Below are 21,032 nucleotides of genomic sequence, written 5' to 3' on the forward strand. Positions count from 1 at the left end.
GCATGGAATCTACAAGGTGTCAAAAGCATTCCACAGGGTGCACATTTGGGCATATCAAAAATATATACAGAAAGAATCTTAGTATCCATTTTCCACCTCATCGTTGTCCTTTGATTTGAGAGGGATATCTGTCGTTTCCACAACTTGGGATCCAGCCAAACTTTTCCTAGAATGGTACATTAAAGAAATAGATATACAAATCATTGATAAAACATTTTCTATGACATTCATAATTATCAATAATCATGTTCAGAAAGAAATTAATTCACCATTTTGACTGAGATCTATACTAAGCAACTTTATTGTTACCCTGAAATGATATGGAGATCAAGTTCCTTGTTCTGGGCCTAAGGCTGGGATTCAATCCAAGGTAGGCTATAACGCAGCGCATAACAACAGACTTTTAAAGGTCATTTACACTTGAGCCGACATGCGAAGGGTTTACCATGAATGTGATCTCCCCAAACGTTGGGGAAAATGCCTTTAAAGGCGCCATATGAAGCACTGTGTGCAACCCAACCAAATTCACTTAAAAATGTAAGTTAAAAACCTGTCATTCTCATTGAAAGCAAGTCTGATAAGTGGTAGATCCGTTCTATGTGCGCAATTGTTTATGCTTCCCTTCTTTAAGTTTAGTTTTTGCGTGCTTTTACTTTAGGTTTTGTATACCAGCTTTAAAAAGTAGAAAATACTATATTTTGGGTTATTGAAAATACAGTATATTTCACAGCGGTTTAGATGGTACAATGATTCTCTACATTGCTTGTTATGTCACATAAACTGAAATTATAGGACAATATTTTAGAATTTTAGCAACCACGCAAAAGCGGAACGATTTCTGCATATTGGGCACATTGTCAGCGGTCAAGTGCGCTGCTCTATAATGCGCTCTATTGCATCCAACCTTAAGTGTCTGTATCACAGAGGCTATCAGAGTCTATATCGTACCCTGTCTGCCCGTCCTCGACGTCCTGGATGGTCTCTGGTAGACAGCGGTCCCGTGTCTCCGGCAGCATCCTGGCCACCAGGCTAGCCAGCAGGGCTATGGAGCAGAGGAGGACCTGTGGAAGGTCCCTCCACACCTCGTCCAGCAGCAGGATCAGAGGGGCCAGAGACACTCCCAGACGACCCATGGATGAGTTGTAGCCCATGCCGTTCTGCCTGAGAGACAGCGAGAAAGACACAGAACACATGTTTTGACGTGTCTTTAGTTACACTTTAAATCAGAATCCCAATCTCCTGATGCTGATCTCTTTCTGTATTTTTTCCATTCTTAATGACATTTCCACAGGAAAGTTGAAAGTAAAGGGGCATAGATAGGAAAGTGACCAAGGTGGGAACCCACATCGCCAGGGGTATGTGGTTTTGAGTCCGCAGTGCAACCACTACACTATACATCCCCACCAAATATTCCTTTGTGAAAGAGAGAGTAGACAGGAGAATCACTTACCTGACCACAGTAGGGAACAGCTCAGAGCTGTACAACACAACGGTTGTGAAGGATGTTGCCGAGCAACCCTTCCCCAGCACCGCCACCACCGTCCTTAAAACAGACATGTCTGAAAGAGAGGATGGGAACAACATGACCTTTAACTCAAAGTTACGCAGCTCATTTAAATCTTGAGGATGAGTCCATGAATAACTGAAACAGACTGGAACAGATCCCAGCAGTACTAGATGTGATGACACTTATAGATTTGTGAATACTCCTGTAGAGTTGTGATTACTCTTGTAGAGTTGTGATTATTCCTGTAGATTATTGATTATTCCTGTAGAGTTGTGATATTTCTTGTAGTGTTGTGATATTTCTTGTAGTGTTGTGATTATTCCTGTAGATTCTTGATTATTCCTGTAGAGTTGTGATATTTCTTGTAGTGTTGTGATATTTCTTGTAGTGTTGTGATATTTCTTGTGGAGTTGTGATGACTCCTGTAGAGTCGTGATAACTCTTGTAGAGTCGTGATAACTCCTGTAGCGTCGCGATAACTCCTGTAGAGTCGTGATAACTCTTGTAGAGTCGCGATAACTCCTGTAGAGTCGTGATAACTCCTGTAGAGTCGTGATAACTCTTGGTAGAGTCGTGATAACTGCCTGTAGCGTCGCGATAACTCCTGTTAGAGTCGTGATAACTCCTGTACGATAGTCGTGATAACTCCTGTAGAGTCGTGATAACTCTTGTAGAGTCGTGCGATAAGAACCTCCTGTAGAGTCGCGATGAACTCCTGTAGAGTCGTGATAACTCCTGTAGAGTCGCGATTACTCCTGTAGAGTCGCGATTACTCCTGTAGAGTTGCGATTACTCCTGTAGAGTTGCGATTACTCCTGTAGAGTTGTGATCTAGTAAGTGCCAGGGTATGTTCCACCCTGTCACGTTCTGACCATAGTTCTTGTGTGTTTTGCTTGTTTTAGTGTTGGTCAGGACGTGAGCTGGGTGGGCATTCTGTGTTGTGTGTCTTGTTTGTCCGTTTCTATGTTTGGCCTAATATGGTTCTCAATCAGAGGCAGATGTTTTGTGTTGTCTCTGATTGGGAATCATATATAGGTGGCTTGTTTTGTGTTGGGATTTTGTGGGTGGTTGTTTCCTGTCTCTGTGTTTTCTCTGCACCAGATAGGTGTCACGTTCCTGACCTGTTTTCTGTTAGTTTTGTATGTGTTAGTTGGTCAGGACGTGAGTTTGGGTGGGCAGTCTATCTTTTCTGTTTCTATGTTGGTTTAAAGGGTGACCTAATATGGCTCTCAATTAGAGGCAGGTGTTTTTCATTTCCTCTGATTGAGAGTCATATTAAGGTAGGTGTTTTCACACTGTTTGTTTGTGGGTGGTTGTCTCCTGTGTCTGTGTTTGTTTGCACCATACAGGACTGTTTCGTTCGTTCGTCATTTTGTTTGTAGTAAGTACTTGTTCGTTCGTTCTGCGTGTTTTATGTCAGTTCGTCGTTCTAGTCTGTCTACATTCGTTTTGTTATTTTGTAATCATTTCAAGTATAGTTCGTTTTTGTTCTTGTTTAATAAAATTCATTATGGCATTTCAATGCGCTGCACCTTGGTCGAATCACTACTCCTCCTCTTCGTATGAAGAGGAGGAGGAACATCGTTACAATAGGGCTGTATCGGTAAGCCACGTTTGTTATTTTGTATTTTGTAAGTGTTCACTGTTTAATTGTCATTATTAAATCATGTTGAACACGAGCTACGCTGCTTCTTGGTCCGATCCCTGCTACACCTCCTCTTCAGACGAAGAGGAGGAAGGCTGCCGTTACACACCTCAGCTACACACCTGATTCAACTAAGCATGGTCTTCAATTGAGCTATTAGTTGAATCAGGTAGTATGTTAGTATGTTAGTTCTGCACTGAAACAAAAGCCTGCACACACTGCAGCCCCTGCTGCCAACCCCAGTTTTTTATATGATAACTCCTATATTTAAGCAATAAGGCCCGAGGGGGTGGGGTAAATGGCCAACATACCACGGCTAAGGTCTGTTTTGAAGCACGATGCAACGCGGAGATCCTGGATACAACCCATATACCACAAACACCGAGGTGCTTTATTGCTATTATAAACTGGTTACCAACATAATTAGAGCAGTAAAAATAAATGGTTTTGTCATACCCATGGTATACAGTCTGATATACCACGGCTGTCAGCCAATCAGCATTCAGGGCTCAAACCACCCAGTTTATAAAAGATAATACTGCCTTCTGGACCGGAGTTGCTCACCTTCCTAATCAACAAAAAAAAAGCACTCACCTCTGGGTATGAAGATGTTGATAGCGAGACAGATTCCAGCTCCTAGTAAAGATCCCACTTCTGTGTTTCTCCTGCCCACCTTATCCAGAAGGTAGTATGCTGATAGTTTGGCTGGCAGCTCTATGGCACCGTACACAAACTGGGTCAGATAGATGTTGAGTCCAAATCCAGTGATGTTGAAGCTAATGCCATAAAATGTTGACGCCACACCATACCTTCGGTAGGAGAAATCAGGTTGGCATTGTTGGTGTTGTTAAACTGTGTAGACTGATGTCATGTGTCGTGACAGTTTGAGTTGAGCTAAAAGTTGACATTTCATGATATTTTCTTGAATTCATCAATAAATTCTTACATTACTCTTACATTGTTATGTATAGCCAGACTTGATGAACATGCATCTACTAAAGCGACTTGTAACAGACATCATGAGAGAGGGGATACTCACCACACTATGCCTGTTAGTAGAGCCAGCCTCCTCATCTTTGGTGTCCTGACCAAGTCCAGGTAGGAGTGAGTTCTGTCTTTTCTCTCTGTCACAATGATACTGGACAGAGTCTGGTGGGGAGAAAAATAGAGGCGGATCAGTTGCTGAATCCCAAATCAACCCCTAATCCTTAGACTCCACCACCTAGGCACTCGTGTACGTCTGAACCTATTGGATAAGTATAAGCAATATGGCAAAAATCACACCCAGCCTTTCAGAGGGAAAGTAACCTGGTCCCAGATCTGTTTGTGCTGTCTTGCCAACTCTGACCTTAGGAGTTAGCAAGACAGCACAAACAGATATGGGACTAGGCTAGAAGGAAATGTGAAGGAATTATGATATTGCTTAAACTTCCTGATCCTGTTCCGATCCTGATATTCGCTTACCTCTGGTGTGATTTTGGATCCAAACTCCTCCTTCTGGTTCATCTGGGCACATTGTTGCAAATAAAAGTTAGCTTTCTCAAACTTCCCATTGGCTATGAGCCACCTGGCTGACTCAGGAATCCACCTATTGGAGGAGGTAAAGATGTCATTCACAATTACATAGCAACGGTTAACTGTCCATTCCTTTTTTTGTCAGTCCATCAGTCAGACCCTCCCTCCCTCTAACCTCCAGGTGAGTATGGCTAGAGCAAGAGGTGAGGTGACCGCTATGGTCAGCTGTCTCCAGTCGGTCACACAGTAGGCTATGGCTGGAATCATGCAGTAACCAAACYTCCAGGACAGGCTGTCAATCACTCCCACCAGCTTTCTGTGCTCAATGTCCACCCACTCCACACCTGAAGAGATGGGACAACACCACAACACAACCCCAGATGAGGAGAGGGTAGTGTCTGGGGTGCAACATGGGTTATCTGTATTTGTCTAGTGGGTGGGCTTCATATTTGAGTGTGGGTGTGTGTGTGTGAGCCTGTGTGCATGTGTATAATCACTGAGTACTGATGAGACGATGACGATGCCGGTGATACCGAACCCAGTGAAGAACCTGAGCACAGCGAACATGATGAAGGAAGTGGAGAAAGCACTGGCAAAACCAAACAGCATGCCAGAGATATAGGACACCAGGAGCATGGGTTTCCTACCAAACCTAGAGAAAAAGATAACATGTGAAGAGAAGGTGAACAGAAACATCTACATACAGATGTAGGATCTTAATTTGATCAGGAAATGTAAAATGTGTAGTGTATTTGAGGTATAAAAAGGCTTCTGATATTTGTAATTTCCACTTTCAGACTTGATTTTCCCTTACAAAAAAATTATCAACCCCTACAAAAATGTCCAATCATTATCATCCAGATAATAATTCACATTTCCTGTTGCTGCAGGATTATTTTCTTGCTGTAGCAAACTGGCTCAAATTAAGATCCTACATCTGTACATTAAGTAGCCTTATCCGAGCCAGAACGGCCCATAGGGCAGGGGCCTATCTCCTGTTTCTGTAGCGTGAGGCAGTTCCCATTTTTCAATGAGAAAGATAATGTAGAGATACATTACAAAATTCCTCTTAATTTGATTGATTTAAAAATATTAAAGTCCAAATGCAGCAGTTCTTATATCAATATCAAACCATTATTGGGTAACAATTAAGTACCTCACTGCAACAGTATTCTATTCAAATGGTCAAAAAGAAACAAGGCTATGGGCCAAAACATACTAACACCCGCAAAATCGTGATTTGTCGAAATGATCAATGACAATCGTAGCATCCCATAGTCTGTTGACAGACACTAGCATAGCAGTTCTGATACATGCATCTATACATAAGAGATTAGGTTAAAGGTGACTCTAAAATCTACTGTCTGTGAATGAATAAATAACTTACCTGTCACTCAGGCTTCCAAAGGTCATAGCTCCGAACATCACTCCTATGAAGAAGATGGTTGTTGTCGCCTTATTTTGCCCTTTCTGGTCACACACCAAGTCCCACTGATGAGAGAGGTGGAATTAAGAATTAACTCCTTCAATGTATAAATGAGAACGGCCTCTCTACTTTCCTTTTGTGAAAAACTTTCATTGAGTAGCTAGCAATGCAACAATATTCAAATATGCTTTGAAAGTACGAATAACACTTCAATTATATGCAACATCTGTAGTGGTCAAATAATGACATTCAATAACTACAACATTACTTTTCATTCAATGAGACATTCAATGACTACAACATGACCTTTCGACTTCTATAGTCTAGTGACAAAGAGACAGAAAGACTTACCTCTGTAGCCAGAGTGGATTTGAAGGTGCTGTTGTCATATGCCCATCCATTCTGACAGGGGACTGTAACTAGGTCACTGTCATTGGAGTTGGAAAGGAGCTGGAACTGGGGCTCTGGGAACATCTTACAGGAGCTTGGAGTTCCATCTTCCTGTACTGGAATGCTGACAGTCAGTCTCTGCTCCTGGGTCAGATTCCCAAAGAGGCCGCCATCATCCAGAGCGCTGAGGTCACAGTGGTGAGAGGGCACGGCTGCTATGAAGTTGTTCAGCAGGAAGTGACACGGCAGGGTGAATCGACCAATAAAGCTGATGATAATGATCATCATCTGGAACCGTCCAAATCCATTGACAACCGAGAGTAGGTGTTCGAACTTCATCTTCGTCTTCCACTTGGTCCACACAGACTTCTTGTCCACAGACTCGTATTATCAACAGCAATCCCTCTCTCATTCACCAACGTTGAATCCAAGAAAATATGTCATAATCTTTCACCAAGTCTAAAGGTTGTCTGTTGGTCCCATTGTCTCATTGTTAGGTAAACCATGTGAAATTGATCAATCTTTGACAGTGCAAAACCACTTAAACCTCTTTTGTTTGTGGAAGAATGCCTTCATCTACATTAATTGGTGACACATTGACAGAAAGGAGTTGCTTGAGCAACTAAAGAATATTTCACAATTTCAAACTTTCTAGAATTCAATAACATGTTAACATGTCTAAGTTCAAAATGATGCACTATTGGATATTTGGGAGGTCCTTCCTGTTGTAAAAATGAGAATAGGACGTGATGTTTGTGCTCTTGCCAACTCCATCACTCATTGTCAAGCCAAACATACATTGTACCATGACAATGGGTGGGTGACAAGGACTTGATAGCATGATGGTACCAACAGGCTGGCACCCAGGCTAGTTCCCACACAAGTTTGTAGAAAAAAAGCGAATATAGACGAAGGCTAGATATCCTGAAATGAGACGAAGGCTAGATATACTGAAACGAGACAAAGGCTAGATATACTGAAACGAGACAAAGGCTAGATATACTGAAACGAGACAAAGGCTAGATATACTGAAACGGGACAAAGGCCTAGATATACTGAAACGAGACAAAGGCTAGATATACTGAAAAGAGACAAGGCTAGATATACTGAAACGAGACAAAGGCTAGATATACTGAAACGAGACGAAGGCTAGATATACTGAAACGAGACAAAGGCTAGATATACTGAACGAGACGAAGGCTAGATATACTGAAACGAGACAAGGCTAGATATACTGAAACGAGAACAAGGCTAGATATACTGAAACGAGCAAGGCTAGATATACTGAACGAGACGAAAGGCTAGATATACTGAAACGAGACGAAGGCTAGATATACTGAAACGAGACGAAGGCTAGATATACTGAAACGAGGCGAAGGCTAGATATACTTGAAACGAGACGAAGGCTAGATATAGCTGAATAGAGGCGAAAGGCTAGATATACTGAAACGAGACGAAGGCTAGATATACTGAAATGCTTCACAGTGTTTCACATAGTATGTTCTATTGAACATGCCACCACAATAAAGGTATTTATCTGATGGAAAACACATGTTCCAGCTCGTGACAGCGGTTTAAGAGGAAGGAACTAACCCTAACTCTTAGGGTAACTCAGTAGAGGAAACAGATCTATAGAACATGGGTTTATTGCCAAGCCCCACAGGAAGACATACCAACACCAGTATTTATGAAGAACAAAACAGTAGATTAATTGATGACCGTGTGAGAAAAACAGACTGCAATTAATTTTACAATGCTCTTTCACCGTGTAATAACCAGGTTAATAATAACTTTTGTCAAGCGTGTTACTTAAATGATTATATTGTTTTTTTTGGGTTGTTTTGAGTTGTTTTGGTTACGTTAGTAGGGCCCTAGTGCATCTATGCTTTGGTCCATCCATTATCTTCTGGCTAGATATTCTGCTCTATGTTCATATTTCATGCACTTGCTTTAAAACTACTGTTTCTCTGAGTGACATGGATTCACATAGAATTATAGAATCCCTTTGTAATTTAATAGAACCTCTGTGTGGATTCATGCAACTTCAACTGTTCCATTTCTGTTTTCATCAGAAGTGATTCAGTGGAATGGCACTCTATCCATTCAGTTTTGCTCTGCAAAGGAGAAAAGGTGCAATTAGATGTTAGATGGCCATTCGTCCAATTATGAATACTGATTTAATACTGGATTAAATACCTTAATTTAAAACATCTTGGTCTCATTTTTTTTTATATCTTGCTATAAGCATGTATGAGCCTTTATAATGTCTTATAACCAGGCTCATGACAAGTCTTACAATGCATCATATAACTGCATCATAAATGTACAATTTAAGTACTTGATAAATATTGTCCTATAAGCCCATATGGGCTGTAAAACAAAGAGCAATCATCAATCAATAAATCATAATAAAATCATCAATCAATCAATAATATAGCTGGAGGCTTTAAATACAGTGTTAGCAAATACAATTCCTCCTCTACCTTGATGACCTTATGTCCTCTATGAACTCTGGCAGGCGAACATTGAGTGTTTCTGGGAGGAGCAAAGCCACTAGTCTGGTACCAACAATCACCAAGCTATATATTACAACAGGAAGGACCTCCCAAATATCCAATAGTGCAACAAGAGGGAGCGATGGACACGCCCAGTCGACCCACAAACGAGATGTAGTCAACGCCGCTCTGCATGAGGGACCAAACTAACTAGTTACAGTGGGGAGAACAAGTATTTGATACACTGCCGATTTTGCAGGTTTTCCTACTTACAAAGCATGTAGAGGTCTGTAATTTTTATCATAGGTACACTTCAACTATGAGAGACGGAATCTAAAACAAAAATCCAGAAAATCACATTGTATGATTTTTAAGTAATTAATTTGCATTTTATTGCTGACATAAGTATTGATTACATCAGAAAAGCAGAACTTAATATTGGTACAAAAACCTTTGTTTGCAATTACAGAGATCATACGTTTCCTGTAGTTCTTGACTAGGTTGCACACACTGCAGCAGGGATTTGGCCCACTCCTCCCTACAGATCTTCTCCAGATCCTTCAGGTTTCGGGGCTGTCGCTGGACAATACGGACTTTCAGCTCCCTCCAAAGATTTCTATTGGGTTCAGGTCTGGAGACTGGCTAGGCCATCCAGGACCTTGAGATGCTTCTTACGAGACACTCCTTAGTTGCCATGGCTGTGTGTTTCGTGTCTTGTCATGCTGGAAGACCCAGCCACGACCCATCTTCAATGCTCTTACTGAGGAAGAGTTGTTGGCCAAGATCTCGCGATACATTGCCCCATCCATCCTCCCCTCAATACGGTGCAGTCGTCCTGTCCCCTTGCAGAAAAGCATCCCCAAAGAATGATGTTTCCACCTCCATGCTTCACGGTTGGGATGGTTTTCTTGGGTTGTACTCATACTTCTTCTTCCTCCAAACACGGCAGTGGAGTTAGACCAAAAAGCTCTATTTTTGTCTCATCAGACCACATGACCTTCTCCCATTCCTCCTCTGGATCACCAGATGGTCATTGGCAAACTTCAGACAGGCCTGGACATGCACTGGCTTAAGCAGGGGGACCTTGCGTGCGCTGCAGGATTTTAATCCATGACGGCGTAGTGTGTTACTAATGGTTTTCTTTGAGACTGTGGTCCCAGCTCTCTTCAGGTCATTGACCAGGTCCTGCCGTGTAGTTCTGGGCTGATCCCTCACCTTCCTCATGATCATTGATGCCCCACGAGGTGAAATCTTGCATGGAGCCCCAGACCGAGGGTGATTGACCGTCATCTTGAACTTCTTCATTTTCTAATAATTGCGCCAACAGTTGTTTCCTTCTCACCAAGCTGCTTGCCTATTGTCCTGTAGCCCATCCCAGTCTTGTGCAGGTCTACAATTTTATCCCTGATGTCCTTACACAGCTCTCTGGTCTTGGCCATTGTGGAGAGGTTGGAATCTGTTGATTGAGTGTGTGGACAGGTGGCTTATACAGGTAACGAGTTCAAACAGGTGCAGTAATACAGTAATGAGTGGAGAACAGAGGGCTTCTTAAAGAAAACTAACAGGTCTGTGAGAGCCGGAATTCTTACTGGTTGGTAAGGTGATCAAATACTTATGTCATGCAATAAAATGCAAATTAATTATTTAAAACATACAATGTGATTTTCTGGATTTTTGTTTAGATTCCGTCCTCACAGTTGAAGTGTACCTATGATAAAAATTACAGACCTCTACATGCTTTGTAAGTAGGAAAACCTGCAAAATCGGCAGGTGTATCAAATACTTGTTCTCCCCACTGTATTTAAGGTGCAAGAGGAGAGATCTGTGAGAGAAAACACATTTTATGTAGCAGCATGACTACTTTGAAACTTCTTGTCAAACAATATGTGTTATAAAGGGGCCACTATAAAGAGCAACCCAATGAACAGTCTCGATATTAGGTCTCTGTTCTATGAACACCATAACCCAAAAAGGGTCAGTCTCAGGAGGGCAACAAACAACATTACAAAACATTCAGATATAAATGTATTCTTTAGAACAGAGTTGATTGTCTGTTACATTTCTATCTGCAACATTGTGAATAACGTTTCACCTCACTGAATAGACCGAAGGACTCATTACATTAAGTGAACAAATATGTATATGGTAGTTTATTGGTCACTCACCGAACTACTGTTGGGTAGAGCTCAGTGGTATAAAGGAACATTATTGTGAAGGACGCTTCGTAATGAATACGATGGAGACAAGAGAGCTGGTTTCAAGCCCAGGGTGCAGCAGGTTTCTTTGTAAATGACCACAGGAGGCAGTGGGATAGTTTGGGGTTTCCAGGGGCAAGCCGCGAAGCTCATACACAGGAGGAGGCGGGTAGCTGGGTCCAGGGGCAGGCAGAAGGTCATACACAGGAGGAGGCGGGTAGCTGGGTCCAGGGGCAGGCAGAATTCCACGTTCAGGGGATCTACATGTTTGAGAGTGTGAGTTGGAAGCAGATGTTACAGTTTCTGACAGGCTTTTCCCAAAAAGACCCATGATGGTACGAAACACCCACATTTTGTTACGTTACAGCCTTATTCTAAAATGGATTAATTGTTTTTTTCCCATCATTAATCTACACACAATACCCCATAATGACAAAGCAAAAACTGTTTTTTTTTTATGTTTGCAAATGTATAAAAAAAAAAAAACTGAAATATCCCATTTAAATAAGTATTCATACCCTTTACTCAGTACTTTCTTGGGTATGACGCTACAAGCTTGGTACAACTGTATTTTGAGAGTTTCTCCCATTCTTCTCTGCAGATCCTCTCAAGCTCTGTCAGGTTGGTTGGGGAGAATCACTGCACAGCTATTTTCAGGTCTCTTCAGAGATGTTATATTGAGTTCAAGACTTGTCCCAAAAACAACTTGTCCCAAAGCCACTGTCTTGGCTGTGTGCTTAAAGTCATTGTCCTATTGGAAAGTGAACCTTCGCCCCAGTCTGAGGTCCTGAGCACTCTGGAGCAGGTTTTCATAAAGGATCTCTCTGCACTTTTCTCCATTCATCTTTCTCTCGATCCTGACTAGTCTTCCAGTCCCTGCCGCTGAAAAACATCCCCACAGCATGATGCTGTCACCACCATGCTTCACCGTGGGGATGGTTTTGACCAAGTGATGAGTGGTGCCTGGTTTTCTCCAGACGTGACGCTTGGCATTCAGGCCATAGAGTTCAATCTTGGTTTCATCAGACCAGATAATCTTGTTTCTCATGGTTTGAGAGTCCTTTAGGTGCCTTTTTCTCAAACTCCAAGCGGGCTGTCATGTGCCTTTTACTGAGGAGTGGCTTCCATCTGGCCACTCTACCATAAAGGCCAGATTGTTGGAGCGCTGGTTGTCTTTCTGGAAGGTTCTCCCATCTCCTCAGAGGAACTCTGGAGCTCTGTCAGAGTGACCATTGGGTTCATGGTCACCTCCCTGACCAAGGCCCTTCTCCCCCGATTGCTCAGTTTTGCCGGGCGGACAGCTCAAGGAAGAGTCTTGGTGGTTCCAAGCTTCTTCCATTTAAGAATGACGGAGGCCACTGTGTTATTGGTGTCCTTCAATGCTGCAGAAATGTTTTGGTTTTGTCATTATACATTTGTCATTATGAGGTATTGTGTAGATTGATGTGGAAAAACAATTGTTTAATCCACTTTAGAATAAGGCTGTAACGTAACAAAATGTGGAAAAAGTGAAGGGGTCTGAATACTTTCCAAATGCACTGTACCTGAGTGAAGATATGAAAACATGGATGACTGAATCTAAGGCTAACAACTGACAAATAATACACAGGACTCAAAACGCAAGTGCAGAAAGAGAAAACAAACTGTGTCGGTGGCCTAAGTTCCACAAGGAACTCAAAGGTATGTAAGTAAGTAAGTAGGAACGTAAAGTGAAGTAAAATCTTAACACATGTAGCGCATTGTTGCAAAGTCAAATAATACATTATTTGCTAACAATATATTTTAGGAAACAACAAATACCTCGAGGAGCAAATATGATGATGAAGACACAGGCTCCAATCAAAAGCAGTGTCCCAAATTTTCCAGGTTTTCGGCCAATCTTGTTCAAGAAGTGATAGACTGCAATCTTTCCAGGCATCTCCATGGCAACATATATGAGCTGTGTGAAGTAGATGTTCATGCCAAACCCAGGCTGATTCAGTAATATGTGAACACAACTCCATACCTACAGGTCACATAAAATAAGGAACTTAAGAAAAAAAAATGCAACAGGTTATACATGTGACATTTTAACTAGCAACTAGTGTCAAATGACAATAGAAGTCCCAATAGATGTCCCAATGGATGTCCCAATGGAATATGATAAAGTAAGAAGCAGTACTAAGACATTTTAGGAGTTTCTAAGCATGCTGCTCCTTTAAATGTAGAACAAAGAACAAGCTGAATAGAACAAAGAACAAGCTGAATAGAACAAAGAACAAGCTGGATCGAACAAAGAACAAGCTGAATAGAACAAAGAACAAGCTGAATAGAACAAAGAACAAGCTGAATAGAACAAAGAACAAGCTGAATAGAACAAGAACAAGCTGATAGAACAAAGAACAAGCTGAATAGAACAAAGAACAAGCTGAATAGAACAAAGAACAAGCTGAATAGAACAAAGAGACAAGCTGAATAGAACAAATAACAAGCTGATAGAACAAAGACCAAGCTGAATAGAACAAAGAACAAGCTGAATAGAACAAAGAACAAGCTGAATAGAACAAAGAGCAAGCTGAATAGAACAAAGAACAAGCTGAATAGAATAAAGAGCAAGCTAAATAGAACAAAGTACAAACTGAATAGAACAAAGAGCAAGCTGAATAGAACAAGAGTAAGCTGAATAGAACAAAGAGCAAGATGAATATGAGAAAGAACAAGCTGAATATTCCAAGAGCTTCAGCATTAATTACATAACAGATCCCGAGTCATGCAATATATCACTAAATCAGTCATACAACCTTTTATATGAATAATGTATGAAATCGCAGTGTATTGGAACTGACTTTTTAAATATTTCCTGTATATAGTAAGCTTACTTACTTACTTACTTTATTGTATTATTCTTGTGTGTTTTTTCTAGTAATACATTGTTATTGATTATTGCATTGTTGGGTTTTGAGTTAGCAAGAAAGGCATTTCACTGTACTTGTGCATGTGACATAAAACTTGAAACATTTCATTTAACCCCTAATTTAACCAAGATCAATTCCCTTGCGGTTAAATGCTGTTTTTTCGAGGGATCTATAATAATATATAGTATAATACTTTAATATGTATAACACTATAGAAAACAAAGTACAATCCGTCACTAACTCGCTGAGTACAATGGAGATTTAGCTTATTCCAGAGAATGTCCCTCAGTGAAGAATATATATATATACATATATTTAATATATGCATATACAGTACCAGTCAGAAGTTTGGACACAGCTACTCATTCAATGTTTTTGTTTTTGTCACGATCGTCGTAACGTGGAAGAGAGGAGGACCAAGGCGCAGCGTGACGTGAATGCATTCTTCTCTATTTATTATAACGAAAACGAAGAACACTTTACAAACTATACAAAACAATAATCGACGACCGTGAAGCTAGAAAACTAGAAAACTAGAAAACCCCCACATAGAAACAGACAACATAGAACTGCCCACCCAAACTCACGCCCTGACCATACTAACTAAATACAAAACAAAGGAAAATAAAGGTCAGAACGTGACAGTACCCCCCCCCCCCCCAAGGTGCGGACTCCGGCCGCAAAACCTGAACCTATAGGGGAGGGTCTGGGTGGGCATCTGTCCCGCGGTGGCGGCTCTGGCGCTGGAGGTGGCCCCACTCCCACATAGTTTTAGTCCGCTTCTGTGGCCTCCTAGGAACAGCGACCCTCCTAAATGGCCCCACTGGACTGAGGGGCGCCTCTAGACTGAGGGGCAGCTCCGGACTGAGGGGCAGCTCGGACTGAGGGGCAGCTCATGACTGAGGGCAGCTCCGGACTGAGGGGCAGCTCATGACTGAGGGGCAGCCTCATGACTGAGGGGCAGCTCATGCTGAGGGGTAGCTCATGACTGAGGGGTAGCTCATGACTGAAGGCCGGCTCTGGCGGCTCCTGACTGGCGGGCGGCTCTGGCGGCTTCTGACTGGCGGGCGGCTTCTGGGCGCGCTCCTGACTGGCGGGCGGCTCTGGGCGCCCTGATGCGGGCGGCTCTGGAAGCTCCTGACTGGCGGGCGCTCTGGCGGCTCCGACGCGGGGTGGCTCGGCGGCTCCTGACTGGCGGGCGCTCTGGCGGCTCCTGACGGCGGCGCTCTGGCGGCTCTGACGCGCGCGGCTTCTAGCGGCTCAGGACAGACCGACGGCTCTGACGGCTCTGGACAGACCGGGCAGCGCTCAGCCGGCGCTGGACAGACGGGCAGCTCAGGCGGCGCTGGACAGACGGGCAGCTCAGGCGGCGCTGGACAGACGGGCAGATCAGGCGTCAGCGGCGAAGCGGGCAGCTCAGCGCGGCGCGCGGATGGCACGAGCGGGCAGCTCAGGGCGGCGCTGGACAGAGGGGCAGCTCAGGCGGGGCTGGACAAGACGGGCAGCCAGCGCGGCGCTGGCAGCGGCAGCTCAGGCGGCGCTGGCAGACGGGCAGCTCCGAGCGCGGCGCTGGGCAGACGGGAGCCAGGCGGCGCTGTGCAGACGGGCAGCTCAGGCGGCGTGGGCAGACGGGCAGCTCAGGCGGCGCTGGGCAGATGGGCAGCTCAGATGGGCGTGGGCAGACGGGCAGCTCAGGCTTGCCGAGGCGCACTGTAGGCCTGGTGCGTGGTGCCGAACTGGTGGTACCGGGCTGGGGACACGCACCTCAAGGCTAGTGTGGGAGGAGGAACAGGGCATACTGGACCCTGGAGGCGCACAGTAGGCCCTGGTGCGTGGTGGCGGAACTGGTGGTACCGGGCTGGGAACACGCACCTCAAGGCAGTGCGGGAGGAGGAACAGAGCGTACTGGACTCTGGAGACGCACAGGAGGCTTGGTGCGTGGTGCCGGACTGGTGGTACCGGACTGGAACACGCACCACTGGGCGAGTGCGGGGAGGAGGAACAGGGCGTACAGGGCTCTGGAGACGCACAGGAGGCTTGGTGCGTGGTGTTGGCACTGGTGGTACTGGGCTGGTGCGAGGGGCTGCCACCGGAGGCTGGTATGTGGAGGTGCACCGGATAGACCGGACCGTGAAGGCGTACTGGAGTCTTGAGCACGAGCCTACCCAACCCTACCTGGCTGAATGCTCCCCGTAGCCAGGCCAGTGCGGCGAGGTGGAATAGCTCGCACTGGGCTGTGCTGGCGAACCGGGGACACCATGCGTAGGGCTGTGTGCCATGTACACCGGCCCGAGGAGACGCACTGGAGACCAGATGCGTTGAGTCGGCTTCATGGCACCTGGCTTGATGCCCCTCTAGCCGGCCGATACGAGAGCTGGGATGTACCGCACCGGCTATGCACACGTACAGGAGACACCGTGCGCTTTCCGCATAACACGGTGTCTGCCCGTACTCTCGCTCTCCACGGTAAGCACGGGAAGTTGGCGCAGGTTTCGTACCTGACTTGCCACACTCCCGTGTCTCCCCCCAAGAAATTTTGGGGCTGCCTCTCGGGCTTCTACCGCGCCGCCGTGCTCGTTTCGCCAACTCCATTCTCCTGTATCCTCCTCGCACTGTCCAGCGAATCCCAGGCGGGCTCCGGCACCTCCCTGGGTCGACCGCCCATCTGTCTATCTCTTCCCAAGTATTATAGTCCAGATCACAGCTCCCATGTCCAGAAATCCACAACGCGCTGTTCCTCTCTTCACGCTGCTGGTCCGATTTTGGTGGGAATATTCTGTCACGATCGCCGTAACGTGGAAGAGAGGAGGACCAAGGCGCAGCGTGACGTGAATGCATTCTTCTCTATTTATTATAACGAAAACGAAGAACACTTTACAAACTATACAAAACAATAAACGACGACCGTGAAGCTATAAAATGACAAGTGCAGACACAGGCAACTTACATATAGACATAGACAATAATCCACAACCCACAATACAAAACAGACTACCTAAATATGGTTCCCAATCAGAGACAACACAAAACACCTGCCTCTGATTGAGAACCATATCAGGCCAAACTAGAAAACCCCACATAGAAACAGACAACATAGAACTGCCCACCCCAAACTCACGCCCTGACCATACTAACTAAAGACAAAGGTCAGAACGTGACAGTTTTACTATTTTCTACATTGTAGAATAATAGTGAAGACATCAGAACTATGAAATAACACATATGGAATCGTGTAGTAACCCAAAAAAGTGTTTAAAAAATCCTAATATATTTTAGATTTTAGATTTTTCAAAGTAGCCACCCTTTGCCTGATGACAGCTTTGCACACTCTTGGCATTTTCTCAACCAGCTTCATGAAGAATGCTTTTCCAACAGTCTTGAAGGAGTTCCCACATATGCTGAACACTTGTTGACTGCTTTTCCTTCACTCTGCAGTTCATCTCATCCCAAACCATCTCAAGTGGGTTGAGGTCGGGTGATTGTGGAGGTCAGGTCATCTGATGTAGCACTCCATCACTCTCCTTGGTCAAATAGCCCTTACACAGCCTGGAGGTGTGTTGGGTCATTGTCCTGTTGAAAAACAAATTATAGTCCCACTAAGCGCAAACCAGATGGGATGGCGTATCGCTGCAGAATGCTGTGGTAGCCATGCTGGTTAAGTGTACCTTGAATTCTAAATAAATCAGACTGTGTCACCAGCAAAGCACCGCCACACCATCACACCTCCTCCTCCATGCTTCACAGTGGGAACCACACATGCAGAGATCATCCGTTCACCTACTCTGCTTCTCATAAAGACATGGTGGTTGGAACCAAAAATCTCAAATTTGGACTCATTAGCCAAAGGACAGATTTCCACCATTCTAATGTCCATTGCTCGTGTTTCTTGGCCCAAGCAAGTCTCTTCTTAATATGGGTGTCCTTTGGTAGTGGTTTCTTTGCAGCAATTCGACCATGACGGCCTGATTCACGCAGTCTCCTCTGAACAGTTGATGTTGAGATGTGTCTGTTATTTATTTGGGCTGCAATCTGAGGTGCAGTTAACTCTAATGAACTTATCCTCTGCAGCAGAGGTAACTCTGGGTCTTCCTTTCCTGTGGCGGTCCTCATGAGAGCCAGTTTCATCATAGCACTTGATGGTTGCAATTGAAGAAACTTTCAAAGTTCTTGAAATTTTCCAGATTGCCTAATCTTCATGTCTTAAAGTAATGATGGACTGTCGTTTCTCTTTGCTTATTTGAGTTGTTCTTGCCATAATATGGACTTGGTCTTTGACCAAATAGGGCTATCTTCTGTATACCACCCTTACCTTGTCACAACACAACTGATTGGCTCAAACGCATTAGGAAGGAAAGAAATTCCACAAATTAACTTTTAACAAGGCACACCTGTTAATTGCAATGCATTCCAGGTGACTACCTCATGAATGTCAAGAGTGTGCAAAGCTGTCATCAAGGCAAAGGGTGGCTACATGTAACACTTTTTTGTTTTGGTTACTACATGATTCCATATGTGTTATTTCATAGTTTTGATGTCTTCACTATTATTCTACTATGTAGAAAATAGTAAAAATAAATAAAAACCCTGGAATGAGTAGGTGTGTTCAAACTTTTGACTGGAACAGTATATATGTCACGCCCTGACCTTAGAGATCCTTATTTATTCTCTATGTTTGGTTAGGTCAGGGTGTGACTCGGGTGGGAGAATCTATGTTTTCTATTTCTTTGTTGTTTTTGCCTAGTGTGATTCAATCAGAGGCAGCTGTCTATCGTTGTCTCTGATTGGGGATCATATAATAGTTGTCATTTTCTGTTTGGGTTTTGTGGGGTGTTGTTTTCCGTTTAGTATCTGTGCCTGATGGAACTGTTCGCTTTCGTTTTTGTATTCGTTATTTTTGTTTGAGTGATTCTTGACAATAAAGATCATGAACACTTTCCACGCTGCGCTTTGGTCCACTCTTCCTTACGACGACGAGCGTTACAATATATAATATATATAAACAAATCATTATTATTTAACTAACCATTGTATACTACTTATGAACCACGGAATCATTATAATCAGTATACCATAACGTAATGTTGCAATATTTCTATACACAATGCAGCTAAGTGAAAGACAACAACATGCTATTAAACATACTTTTAGAAATGATCAGAGTATTTAATTTCTGCATGAAAATTAAAATGTGTATATTTAACGGATACTCTTATCCAGAGCGACTTACAGTAGAAAGCATACATTTTCATACTGGTCCCTCGTGAGAATCGTACCCAGAACCCTGCCATTAAAAGCGCCATGCTCTATCAACTGAGCCATACAGGACCTGAACACCAATTGTTTAAAGCTTGCAGCTATTTTCCACAGGAAACTTGTGTGTTGTATCAGTAGTGTTAGTATATGTGAGTTTGTGTGAAGTAGTAAGGGTTCTGTTTAGTGCATACCTGTCACTGAAGAAACCGAATAAAGGAGCCCTACACATTACTCCAATGAAGAAACTGGTGGCAGTCGCTTTGTTCATCTCTTTTCTATCGCAAACAAGGTCCCACTTTAAAGAGATCATAACAATACCACTTGGGTACAACAGAACAGCTACAAAGTGATCAAAATGTTCCATCTTTAAAGCAAAAGAGCCGTAAGTGAGCCTTTCCTCTGTAGGCGGACATGAAGGTGCTGTTGTCATATGCCCATCCATTCTGACAGGGGACTGTAGCTAGGTCACTGTCATTGGAGTTGGACAGGAGGTGGAACAGTGACTCTGGGAACATTTTACAGGATCTTGGAGTCCCATCTTCCTGTACTGGAACACTGACAGTCAGTCTCTGCTCCTGAGTCAGATTCCCAACTATGCCGCCAGCATCCAGAGCGCTGAGGACAAAGTGGTGAGAGGGCACGGCCGCTATGAAGTTGTTCAGTAAAAAGTGACACGGCAGGGTCATGCGAGAGAAGCTTAAATCAGGACAATCATTATTTGGAATTTCCCAAGTCCATTGATTTCTGAGAGTACATTGTCGAATTTCATTTTGAAAATCACTTCGTAGTTGCCAGAACTCTTCTAAATAAGGTAACAACAACCCCCTCTAATGCTGTCTGCAGAGACAATCCTCTAGTCCTCTGCTCTTCTTACAGTTGATCATTCATTATGTGTGTTGTACAAAGTTGGAGAGTCAGATAGGACACATGCACCAGCATTTTCCAACATTGTGTTAACCATTACTCATTGATCATAGGCAGAGATACAGTACAAGCTGATAAAGCAAAAGCTTGGTCCCAGTAAATGAGATGCTATGTTAAATGTGATGTTATTCGTATGTTAATCTTATTGTACGTTTAGGCAAGTGTCACAGGTGTGATGAATGCCTTTAATTACTCTGCATGCTTTTGCCCTAATTTAATGTTCCTAATTGATTGATTCATGGAGCAATGTGATTGGCTCTGTTTATAACCCTTGTTACTGTTATTTGTTGTGTGGCTGCTCACAGGAAGTTAATGCAGTCTGGAGGCATGGTGGATGCTCAGGTTTTGCTAGTGCATGTAGGGTGTCGTTTGTTGAGCGCATGGATAATGGAGGTTGTTTAAGATGAAATTTAAGTCTTTATAAGATGGTCTCCTGTGTTCTAAACCGAGGTGTAGTAGGATCTATGCTACTGAACTGTCTAGTCACAGCCCCTTCAAGGTGTGACATTTTGGTGTTGTCGGCAGGATTTGGGCATTGAGTGGATAACATGGAATGGCTTCAAGCAGTGTTAATGATTTGTATGTCCCTTCACTACCCTTTGCATTCTGTTGTGAGTTGACATATTCCTCCAGGTTTCTGATGTGGTTGCAGGTCTGGAGAACTGGCTGCTCCCTCCCCCCTTGTGCATACTTCCTGAGGTGGACTCTTAAAATACCCAGGTGCCCTATGGGTGGATGCTGTGCTGGTGTGTGCAAACCATGCTATTTAGTAGCTGGAGATGGTGGCA

General features: G+C 43.7%; 1 protein-coding gene and 1 pseudogene across 1 annotated transcript; both read right to left on the reverse strand.

Moving 5' to 3' along the window:
• Positions 1 to 18: 18 nt before the first annotated feature.
• On the reverse strand, positions 19 to 6,914 carry LOC112071391 (solute carrier family 22 member 7-like). Its single transcript, XM_024138846.2, has 10 exons — positions 6,445 to 6,914; positions 6,055 to 6,158; positions 5,165 to 5,319; positions 4,843 to 5,011; positions 4,617 to 4,740; positions 4,192 to 4,301; positions 3,747 to 3,961; positions 1,451 to 1,559; positions 949 to 1,161; positions 19 to 166 (listed from the first exon to the last, which is right to left on the reverse strand). Exons 1-10 carry the CDS (start codon positions 6,820 to 6,822, stop codon positions 79 to 81), a joined length of 1,665 nt encoding a protein of 554 aa, XP_023994614.1. The 5' UTR covers positions 6,823 to 6,914; the 3' UTR covers positions 19 to 78.
• A 1,603-nt stretch (positions 6,915 to 8,517) lies between these two features.
• On the reverse strand, positions 8,518 to 20,113 carry LOC112071386 (solute carrier family 22 member 7-like; annotated as a pseudogene).
• Positions 20,114 to 21,032: the final 919 nt, after the last annotated feature.

The sequence above is a fragment of the Salvelinus sp. IW2-2015 genome, unplaced genomic scaffold, assembly GCF_002910315.2.
Source record: "Salvelinus sp. IW2-2015 unplaced genomic scaffold, ASM291031v2 Un_scaffold1602, whole genome shotgun sequence".
In the NCBI taxonomy this organism is placed as follows: Eukaryota; Metazoa; Chordata; class Actinopteri; order Salmoniformes; family Salmonidae; genus Salvelinus; species Salvelinus sp. IW2-2015.